Source organism: Symphalangus syndactylus, chromosome 16, assembly GCF_028878055.3.
Source record: "Symphalangus syndactylus isolate Jambi chromosome 16, NHGRI_mSymSyn1-v2.1_pri, whole genome shotgun sequence".
Lineage (NCBI taxonomy): Eukaryota > Metazoa > Chordata > Mammalia > Primates > Hylobatidae > Symphalangus > Symphalangus syndactylus.
Genome location: NC_072438.2, coordinates 49,250,227 through 49,262,330, shown reverse-complemented (window position 1 = coordinate 49,262,330; position 12,104 = coordinate 49,250,227). Strand labels below are relative to the sequence as shown.

General features: G+C 39.4%; 1 protein-coding gene across 5 annotated transcripts in view; it reads left to right on the top strand.

The window, feature by feature from the left end:
- ATP8A1 (ATPase phospholipid transporting 8A1) overlaps nucleotides 1-12,104 on the top strand; it is a 252,547-nt gene that overhangs the window by 94,886 nt on the left and 145,557 nt on the right. For all 5 annotated transcript variants that reach the window (XM_055246260.2, XM_055246258.2, XM_055246261.1 and 2 more), the window contains 2 exons: nucleotides 8,920-8,992; nucleotides 11,401-11,506. In XM_055246260.2, the coding sequence (XP_055102235.1) occupies nucleotides 8,920-8,992; nucleotides 11,401-11,506 (179 nt within the window). The remainder of the gene's footprint in view (nucleotides 1-8,919; nucleotides 8,993-11,400; nucleotides 11,507-12,104) is intronic.

Genomic DNA, 12,104 nt, shown 5'->3' with positions numbered 1-12,104 from the left:
AACAGCACAGGAAAGACCTGTCCCCATGATTCAGTTACCTCCCACCAGGTCCCTCCCATAACACGTGGGAATTCAAGATGAGATTTGGGTGGGGACACAGCCAAACCATATCATTCTGCCCCAGCCCCTCCCAAATCTTATATCCTGACATTTCAAAACCAATCATGCCGTCCTAACAATCCCCCAAAGTCTTAACTCATTTCAGCATTAACTGAGAAGTCCACAGTCCAAAGTCTCATCCAAGACAAGACAAGTCCCTTCTGCCTATGAGCCTGTAAAATCAAAAGCAAGTTACTTACTTCCTAGATACAATGGGAGTATAGGCATGGGATAAATATAGCCATTCCAAATGAGAGACGTTGGCCAAAACAAACGGGCCACAGGCCCCACGCAAGTCCAAAATCCAGCAGGGCAGTCAAATCTTAAAGGTCCAAAATGATCTCCTTTGACTCCATATCTCACATCGAGGTCACACTGATGCAGGAGGTGGGTTCCCATTGTCTTGGGCAGCTCCACCCCTGTAGCTCTGCAGGGTACAGCCTCCCTCCTGGCTGCTTTCACAGGCTGTCATTGAGTGTCTGCGGCTTTTCTGGGTGCATGGTGCAAGCTGTTAGTGGATCTAGCATTCTGGGGTCTGGAGGATGGCCCTCTGCTCACAGCTCCACTAGGGACTCAGTGGGGTGGGGGGGCTCTGACCCCACATTTTCCTTCTGCACTGCCCTAGCAGAGGTTCTCCATGAGGGCCCCACCCCTATAGCAAACTTTTGCCTGGGCATCCAGGCATTTTCATACATCTGAAGTCTAGGCAGAGGTTCCCAAACCTCAATTCTTTTTTTTTTTTTTTTTTTCCCCAGACAGAGTTCTGCTCTCTTGTCCATGCTGGAGTGCAGTAGTGCAATGTTGGCTCACTGCAACCTTTTCCTCCTTGATTCAAGTGATTCTCCTGCCTCAGCCTCCTGAGTAGCTGGGATTATAGGCATGTGCCACCACACCCCGCTAATTTTAAGTATTTTTAGTAGAGACAGGGTTTCCCCAGTTGGCTGGGCTAGTCTTGAACTCCTGACCTCAGGTGATCCACCTGCCATGGCTTCCCAAAGTGCTAGGATTACAGATGTGAGCCACCACACCTGGCCCAAATCTCAATTCTTGATTTCTGTGTACCCACAGGCTCAACACTGCATAAAAGCTGCCAAGACTTAGGGCTTCCACCCTCTGAAGCACTAGCCCAAGCTGTACCTTGGCCCCTTTTAGTTATGGCTGGAGTGGCTGTGACACAGAGCACCAAGTCCTAGACTGCACACAGAATGGGGACCCTGGCCCTGGCCCATGGAAACATTTTCTCCTAGGCCTCTGGACCTGTGGTGGGAGGGGCTGCCGTCAAGACCTCTGACATGCCCTGGAGACATTTTTCCCATTATCTTGGGGATTAATATTTGGCTCCTCTTTACTTATGCAAATTTCTGCAGTCAGCTTCAAATTCTCCTCAGCAAATAGGTTTTTCTTTTCTATCACGTTGTCAGGCTGCAAATTTTCCGAACGTTTATGCTCTGCTTCTCTTATAAAACTAAATGCCTTTAACAGCACCCAAGTCACCTATTGAATGCTTTGCTGCTTAGAAATTTCTTCCACCAGATACCCTAAATCATCTCTCTCAAGTTCAAAGTTCCACAAATCTCTAGGGCAGGGGCAAAATGCCACCAGTCTCTTTGTTAAACATAACAAGAGTCACCTTTTCTCCATTTCCCAACAAGTTCCTCGTCTGCATCTGAGACTACCTCAGCCTGGACCTTATTGTCCACATCACTATCAGGCTTTAGTCAAAGTCCTTCAAGTCTCTAGGAAGTTCCAAACTTTCCCACATTTTCTTGTCTTCTTCTGAGCCCTCCAAACTGTTTCAACCTCTGCCTATTACCCAATTCCAAAGTTGCTTCCACATTTTCGGGTATCTTTTCAGCAGTGCCCCACTCTACTAGTATCAGTTTAATGTATTAGTCTGTTTTCACACTGCTGATAAAGACATACCTGAGACTGGGCAATTTACAGAAGAAAGACGTTTATTGGACTTACAGTTCCACGTGGCTGGGTAAGCCTCACGATCATGGCAGAAAGCAAGGAGGAGCAAGTCATGTCTTACATGGATGCCAGCAGGCAAAGAGAGCTTGTGCAGGAAAACTCCCCCTTGTAATAACCATCAGATCTTGTGAAATGTATTCACTATCACGAGAACAGCACAGGAAAGACCTGCCCCCATAGTTCAATTGCCTCCTATCAGGTCCCTCCTACAACATGTGGGAGTTCAAGATGAGATTTGGGTGGGAACACAGCCAAACAATATCACATAGAAAACCAGGCCTCATTACTTTGGTCAAAACCAGTATCTAACAAAAATATTATTACTGAATTCAATCACTTGCTCATACTTTTGGACTTTACTGTGGACTTGACTTTACTGCCAATTGTACCATTGAAAAGCAGGAGGTGCAGAACTTTCCCCCAAAACAATGCTTTCTTAGCCAGGTCCCAAGGCCAGAGGTCCCAGGAGCAGCAGCAGCAGCAGCAGCAGCAGTGGGTCCCCCAGGAGAACCTCTAAGGTCACACAGGGTGCCCACTGCAGACAGGCTATAGTGCATGGTGCCTCCTCCCTGACAACCACCTCCACTTCACACCAGCCACAGCAAGGAACTTTGACACCAGCATGGATCTCTGCCTGCCGCTGATGGCCATGGCTATGGAACAGGTGGTGTTCCATCAGTTCTTTATACCAAGTCCTTTGTGAAGCATTCCACAGAGCATGTGTCACTGGCATGTGTTCACCTGACCTCCAAAATAGAAGAGACTCTAAGACAGATAGGAGATATCATCAGCGTGTTTCATCACCTCTGACATCTGAGAGAAAAAAGAAACCTGAGCCTCTACTATTGGATCAAAATTATGTTAACTTAAAGAACCAGATTATAAAAAGCAGAAAGATGAGGGCTCCAAGAGCCAGACTTTTGTCACGATACCCACCATTAGATCATCATTATAATACCTTCAGGTGTTACAGTGTTAGTGCAACTAACACCTGGTCCATACTTTATGGAATTGCACAGGAGGGCACAGGAAAGCCTCATGAACGTCTTACCAAACAGGGAGAGGAATGGAGGCAGAGTGGGAGCTAGGAGCAGTTTTTAGGTCCCTATTGAGATCCACTCCTTCCAAGAGGAGGAAGAGCCACAGAGCTCAGCTCCCTGCAGGTCTAAGTCAAAGAGCCAGTGACTTCCTGTTGAGATGAGCTGGTGGTGCTCCCTACAGAGGCTCCCTGTGTCCAAGGACTACGAGCCCCCCACAAAAGTCTCACAAGTCTTAGAGACAGACCTCATCCAATTCATGAAGCCACTCATTGGAGTGGGCAGATAATTGTGAAAATACGATAAGAAAAGTTGTAACTACAGAGACCAGTGTCAGGGTGGTTGAGGTTGTGAGTGGGCCATCACTGTGAGTGGGACTACTTTGGGAACAGCAGACATCAGAGGGTAAGCCAGGGGTCCCCGAGTCACTAGCTGACCTCAGGCCTTTTCCCAGAGGGATGTCTGGAGGGCTGCCTACCTTTGAGCCATTGGCATGTACATCTCAGTGTGAGTGGCCCCACATTACAACTCTTTCTGGAAAAGGTTATTGACCCTGGACCTTGTGATGAACTTTGAAATGGAATTGAGGAGACCATAAGTGCTCTTCAGGCCAGCCCGGGGCCCAGTGCGCACCTGTCCCAGTGCGCACCCCACCTGAGCAGCAGCCCTGCACGTGCTGGATAAAAAGCAAGTGCGCTTGTCCCCGTTGGTGTGGCTTGGTGCTAACAAGCTGTCTCTTCACTCCCAAACCAATACTCAATTACGTTAGGCCAATAAAATGGCTATATTAGCTTGAATTTACATATATATTTTGCACTGTCTCGCAATATCAGAAAATGACCTTAATAGCCCCATTATCTATCCATGTTATAAACATGTTTAAAACAAAGCTACATATGAAAACTCAGAACCTGACTTTTCCACTTAAAACTTGTTAAATGTGAAAAATACGAGGTTGGTGCAAAAGTAATTGTGGTTTTTGCAATTGTTTTTCAATGGCAAAAATCTCAAATTACTTTTGCACCAATCTAATATTTAGATCTGTGTTGAAAATAATAGACTTTTCTCTGTGTAACCCTAAGTGCAGGCTACCAGCTCCTAAATAAAGAAGTTCCCTGTATGTGCATGTTATGTAGTTAAACAATTCTGTCTACTCAGGACATTTGGAATGTTAAAGAATTTGTACTTTGTCATTCTGCTTGCTTAAGTGTTCAAATGTGTACACAACCATGAGTTCCCATTCTAGCGGTATGTGTGAGCTGCCCTCCCTGTTCCTTACTCATTAAAGTGATGAATTTTGTAAAAACAAAACAAAAACCCAAACAACAAAACGATGTTATTTTAAAGTAATACTGCCTTTTTCGTGTGTGCATGAGTGTAATATGTATATGTGTATAACGTGCGTTTAGTGTATAGGTAGAGTGTTTATATATTTCACATGACTGATGGGTTTTGTACGTGTTTTAAATTTGATTTTTCAAGTTCACAATGCATTAACATATTACAAATTCAAAGAGTGTAAAAGAAAAGGTTTTGATCCCCTCCCTGTCTTAGAGCCCTCCATTTCCCCTACCAAAGACAGCCTGTGTGACCAATTTCAAGTGTATCCTTACCGACCTCTCCTATAAATATTCGTACATTTATTTTTTCTCTCAGTTTTACAGAAAGTGAAGCATACTGTACACACTGCTTTGCACCAGCTTTTCATTTGACAGTGCATCTTTGAGATTTTTTCATATTCCATAAAAAGCTTCCCTTTGTTTGTAAATGCACCACAATATTTTTAAGCAGCACTACTGACGGGCATTTGTGTTTCCTAACTCTTTGCTATTAAAAATGTACTGTAGGGGTTGGGTGCAGTAGCTCATGCCTGTAATACCAGCACTTTGGGAGGCCGAGGTGGGTGGGGACCTGAGGTCAGGAGTTCAAGACCAGCCTGGCCAACATGGCGAAACCTTGTGTCTGCTAAAAATACAAAAATTAGCCAAGAGTGATGACACATGCCTGTAATACCAGCTACTTGGGAGGCTGAGGCAGGACAATCGCTTGAACCCAGGAGGTGGAGGTTGCAGTGAGCTGAGATTGTGTCACTGCACTCCAAGTGAGCCAGGATTGTGCCATTGCACTCCAGCCTGGGTGACAGAGTGAGACCCTGTCTCAAAAATCAAAACAAAAAAACAAGTACTGCAAAGTATAAATTTGTACATACAGCATTTTATACCAGTTAAACAATTAATATAAATTCCTAGAACTGGAATTACTGAATCAAAGTATTTTAAATTTTAAATTTTGCCCAATTGCTTTTCTTTTAGAATTTGTACAGTTTATGTTCTCACCAATGATATACGCTTTACTATTTTCCTACAATTACAACAGCACAAATTTGTCAAGTTTTATTTTTGCCACAATGATACATTTAAATTTCACTTCTCTCATTATGAGATAAAGTTGAATGTATATATAAAGCCATTTATATTTCTTTCCTTGTGAATTGTGTGTTTATATCCTTCGCTCATTGTTGTACTACATTGTTGATCTTTTTGTAAATTGATTTCTGGTAATTCTTTTTATTCCAGGGAAATTAACCTTTATAAGTTGGAAATATTTTTTCCCAGTTTGTCATTTAGCTTTTGAGTTTTCTTGCAGAAGTTGGTTGTGTTTTGTTTTGTTTTGTTTTAAGAGATGATCTTCCTCTGTCACCCAGGCAGGAGTGCAGTGGTACCATCATAGCTCACTGCAGCCTCAAACTCCAGAGCTCAAGGGATCCTCCCACTTCTGCCTCCCAAGTAGCTGGGATTGCACACCACCAGCTGGTGCATACCACCAGACCTGGCTAATTTTTTAATTTTTTGCAGAGGCAGGTCTTGCTGTATTGCCCAGGCTGGTTTCAAACACCTGGCCTCAAGCAGGCTTCCTGCCTCAGCCTCCCGAAAGTGCTGGGATTACAGGTGTGAGCTACTGCACCCGGCCTGTTGCCATAGTTTTTGCTATGCAGAAATATTTAGATTTATGTAGTCAGATTTATATATTATGTTTTCTGAATTATATATGATACCTAAGCTTTTTCCATTCCTAAGTTTTTTTAAAAAAAAAAAGTTTCACATGTCTTTAGTACATTTATGAAATCATTGATCCATCTGGAGTTCATTTTGGTTTACAAAGTCAAAAGTATGGATTCAGCTCTTTTATTCCTTTTCTCTGGTGGCTCTCCTGTTGACATGAATTTTGAATTAAAAAAAAAGTCTTAGTACATACTGCCATATGCAAGGACAACTATACTGATTAAGCCATATATTCTTTGAATATTTTAATTTTTATTGCTATAGAGATTCTTATTTTTGTATGATCAGAAAATGAGTAGTTACAATGTGTCATAACTTTTAAGTCAGCCTAAAGAAGCTGCAAATTATATGACATTGTGGGTTCCCTGCTCTGTTCTCCTTACCTTAACTGTGATACTCCCTGCCTTATTGCTTCTTGCAAAATACCATGTCATTGTCTCCTTGGGAGCAAAGTGACACTCAAAAATTGCTAGGCAAAGATGTAACCAAATGTTGATGTTGACTTGCATTTTTATTTGTGAAAGTTTGACTAACAGTCCTATTATTTTTACTTTTAATGTGATGGTTCTTATTTTTAACTGATACGAGCTTGCAAATTTTATCTGTTTATTTTTACTAAAAGTAAATATTTTGTACAATTTTGGAGAGGAGTGGTAGAAGCTCCATGCCTGAGTTATCCAACCCAGGCTGTCTGATTAGAGGATGAGTTGTTTCCGGTTTTTGTTTCTCGTGTTTTTGTTTTTGTTTTTGAGATGTAGTCTTGCTCCGTTACCCAGGCTGGAGTGGAGTCCAGCGGTGCAGTTTCGGCTCACCGCAACCTCCACCTCCCAGGTTCAAGTGATTCTCATGCCTCAGCCTCCCAAGTAGCTGGGACCACACCTGACTAATTTTTATATTTTTAGTAGAGATGGGGGTTTCATCATGTTGGCCAGACTGGCCTCGAACTCCTGACCTCAGGTGATCTGTTCACCTCAGCCTCCCAAATCACCTCTGGGATTACGGATATGAGCCACCATGCCCAGCCTGTTCTGGGTTTTTTTTTAAATTATCTTGGTAAGGAAGTCACTTTCTAGAAGAAGAGTTCTTTTTTAGCATTATCCTTGACAGAACCTTCATTACTGAATGGAAAATGGGGTATGTCCATGTAAATATTTCAATTGCATATCCAGAGCTACTCAAATATAAATATGTTTGAAAATTAAGTCAATTATAGTAACTGATTTATAAAATGAAAGAATTATTGGTGAGATGAATAAGGCATATCTTCAGATTTAAACGGCTTTTAGTCTGGAATTCTTTGGAAAGAAAATAGAATTCTTGCAAGATGTTACTGCGAATATTCCTTGACATTTGTTTAACAAGTAGAAAAGTACAGCTACAAACCATGTATGAATATATTTTAATAGGAAAACTTCATAAAGCCCCAAGTAATGAACTCTTTTTAATAAATGGTAATATTTGGAGGATAAATATATGCTATCTTTTTCTTAGATTTTTTTCCTCATCTTTAAAATTAGAGAAATAATGATAATGATGATGATGACGTGTTCACTTTGGCCCCCAAGGATATTTTGGTCATTCTAAACTACTACCTGCTAATAAAGATGTATTTTCTTACAATTTGTAGACTTAATAGAGCAAATTACTACACGTAAATATGTGTTCCATTATAAACATTCTAACTTCCTCCTTAAGTTTACTGGAGAAATGTGTTTCATTGAAGATACTGTGTATGTTCTCTTCTTTCAAATTCTGTTTTCTTCAATGAGTTTTCCATCCTGTCAAGCTGCTGCCTTTATAATATGACATTCTTGATATCTGACATGTTGACATTGATAATACTCTTTATAGCCTGTAAATGTTATGATTAAAAGCTTTCTGGATTATAATTGTTTAGTATTGGACACATTTTTTCCCCTCAGTGAAATCTGAAATTTTCTTCTGTGCACTAAAGCTCAAATGTATATATTTTCACTAAATTTTGCGAACTATACCCTTTTCTTTTGACATTCCCACTTGTGTTCCTTGTTTTTCCTTTGAATCTCAATATTTTTATATTAAATTGTATGGCCATGAGATAAATGATAACTAGTTTGCAGAGATAATTGACTCCATTTATATCGTATGAAGTACATAATACATTTGCTCATCTGAAGATAGCCACAACACAAAAATTCCATACTTTTATTATTTGTTCTTATATTTACAGAACAAATGTAATATGTTTATAAATATTTGCTCAGATATTAATGATAGATGTTGATATAATCCGTAAATGGTTTATTCATGTTCTTATATTTCATATGGTTTTCATCACTACATATAAAGATTTCTCATGACTCAAATAGAAGAATATTTTGTATAATAGCTTTCATTAATTCTTAGAATCCTAAAAATTGAAAATATTATGGAAGTGGAAGAAATTCAGTTCCAGGTGTTTTTATAGTTTTAGTTTTATATTTTTACAGATTTCATGTGGCTGCAATATAATTTAACTCCAGAAAAAATGAACTGTAAAATACTATTTTTCATTACACTGCAAACATCTTTCACATTTTAGAATGCTTGAATATATTTTATGATACAATCATGAAATCTGTGATGTCTTATTTAGAAATGCAGGCCAAATTACATTTAATTTATGAAGGGTTTGGAGACATAACACTTTACTCATAAAGTACATTAACAAATAGATCAGTGGGCTGGTATAAATGAACTGGGTTTACTCTATTTTTTACCCTCTTCAGGCAGAACTCACAGTTTGGAGACGAAAAAACATTTAGTGATTCATCATTGCTGGAAAATCTCCAAAATAATCATGTAAGTTACATAAAACCATTATCTTTTTGTTGGTGAATAAAAACTAATGAATGTTTCTCTGAACTATCTTCTCTGTTTATATATTTCTCTTTTTTTACTTTCATTATCTTTTATTTATTTATTTATTTATTTATTTGAGACAGAGTCTCACTCCGTCGCCAGGGCTGGAGTGCAGTGGTGTGATTTTGGCTCACTGCAACCTCTGCCTCCCAGAATCAAGCCATTTCTCCTGCCTCAGCCTCCCAAGTAGCTGGGATTACAGGCACTCGCCACCACACCCAGCTAATTTTTGTATTTTAGTAGAGACAGGGTTTCGTCATGTTGGTCAGGCTGGTCTTAAACTCCTGACCTCAGGTGATCCACCCCCTCAGCCTCCCAAAGTGCTGGGATTATAGGCATGAGCCACCATGCCTGGCCTCATCATCATTTTTAATAATTATCAAAATCTATGCCAAATCCTTTTTACTTGGCCAACATTAATTCATGGTTGTTATTAATTTGGTTTTAATATTATCATTCATCAGTATTCTGTCTTTTCAAATTGTTTCATTTTAAATGATTATTGAACCTTCTGGGATACAATTCAATATTGTATCTATCTTGTGACTCTTCCTAGGAATTAGAGGGTTGTCTTTGATGCCTTCTTTTCTCTCCATGTCCAGATCTCTGAGTCACCAAGCCCTTGTCAGTACTGATTGCTAGAATCTATCTTGGGTTTTGGCTGCAGTTAATCCTCATTTTCACCACCCCAGTCCAGACCACCAGCACCCACTCTGTGGATTCCTGTGGTAGCCTCCTGGCCAGTCTCCTGGGTTCCATTTTTGCTCCTCTCCAGTTATTGTTGCCCATGACAGCTGAAAAATGCAAATGGAAATCAAGTCCCTTCACTATCCTGTTTAAGCCTATTCTCTGCCTTCTCTCTTCATTCATAAAGTAACATGATCTGGCCCCTGTCTAAGCTGTCACTCTCATTTTGAGCTCCTTTTCTTTCTCCTCATCCCACTGGCTGCCTTTTATTTTCTAAAACACATCATTTTTTCCTTCTTTACGACCTTTCCTGCTTGATGGAAAGCACTTTGCTCAATTCTTCATGAGGCTAAAACTTCATCAGCTCAAATATTACATTATCTTGAGAATAACCACAGACTTGCTCAAGTCACATTACATGATATTTGCATATTCCCTTCTTTACAGTGCTTGTCTTGCTATAAGTAAACAATATGTGTATATTTATTTGTGTTCGGTCTTCCCCACAACGCCAAGCTTCACATGGCAGGGACCATGTCTGTTTAGTCCACTGTTCTAGCCTGAACAGTTTTTTCAAATAATGTTCTGATATATCTTCCTAGTCACTTCACATTACTATTTTTTTTTTTTTTTTTTGCCCAAGAGCATAGAGAAATGTTTTTCCTTTATTAAATTGAATGACATTTCTCTTTATTGAGAGCCAGACAGGAAGATATTTAATTTAAAATATCTGGCTTCTCTCCTATAAACCCTGAGCTCCATGCAGAAAGGATATACCCTTCTGTCTTCTCAGGCTGTAAGAGTCCACTGGACATAGGAGTTGTTCATAATTTTTTATTCATTAAAATATGAATAAAGTTACCATTTTTGGAGAGGAAGGACAAAACATTATAGAAAAATCCTCAATCATTATCACCCCAACGCAAAGTATAACCCCAACGCAGTAAGATTGCATGCCTAAAATTTAAATCTGGTCAGGAATTACAACTAGGTAAATGAACATCTTCGAATTTTTATCCTGTCCTCCAAGGACAAGATTCAGCTACATCTGCCTTTCTCACTGTACTATTTCTATTTGACAACACCAAGTTGTCTTGTATAAACGTTTAGAAAATGAATGAATGAGTAGAAAAATAATTTGAATTAAAAAACATATTTTCTTTATAATTGATGTTGGCTTCTTAGTTGGCTATAATCCCACACCCCCAATGTATAGCAGCTATGTTTTTATGGGTTTTTGTTTGTTTATCTTATTTGTTTTGTTTTGAGACGGAGTCTCACTCTGTTGTCCAGGCTAGAGTACAATGTTGCAATCTCAGCTCACTGCAGCCTCAGCCTCCGCCTCCCGCCTCCCACCTCCCGCCTCCCCGGTTCAAGCGATTCTCCTGACTCAGCTTCCCGAATAGCTGGCATTACAGGCGCCTGCCACCACTCCTGGCTAATTTTTGTATTTTTAGTAGAGATGGGGTTTCACCAGGCTGGTCTCGAACTCCTGACCTCAGGCGATCCACCCACCTCGGCCTCCCAAAGTGCTAGAATTACAGGTGTGAGCTACCACATCTGGCCAACAGCTATGTTCTTAATAGACATGAAGTGATATTACTATCGGTGTCAAAATGTTCACATGAGAAGGGCTTAAATTATGTATTTATTTTCCACAGCCGACTGCACCTATAATATGTGAATTTCTTACAATGATGGCAGTCTGTCATACAGCAGTGCCAGAGCGAGAAGGTGATAAGATTATTTATCAAGCAGCATCTCCAGGTACAAATGAAGCAATTGTAAAGTATTTTTTTGTGGAAAATTGTTCGGAATGTAAGTCAATTTAATTTTAAAAAGATAGCCAAATTGAGTATTTTTTAGATAAAAATTTTTATTTACCAATTAGAAAAACCTTGGCTTTCAAGGTTAAATATATATGTGATATTTTAAAATGTGTAATTTTGTATATGTAATTTTTGGTATATTACATAAGTTACATGAAAATTTGAATAACATAATTCTCATAAGTGAAAAATGTACCTTTTTACATACACGTAATAATTTTTCGCTTCTTTATAAATACCTAAGAACTCTTAGTCAAGCTGATTTTGCACAGGTACAAATAGGAAAAGGAAGATGTGTTTGCCTGAATATAGTAAGCTTATATGACTTTAGAACACCAATTTTGCCTTCCTCTTTTGTTAATGATAATAAAGAAATTTGGGTATTTATTTGGGTGAGGAAAGTTTTACACATTTGAAGGGATTCCATAAAATATTATTAGTACAGTTATCAATATAAGTACTTAGGCTTAATTTTGGATCTATTTTCAATGTAAAGTTGGGCAGATAGTCAGTTTGATGAGAACTTTGTTAGAAGT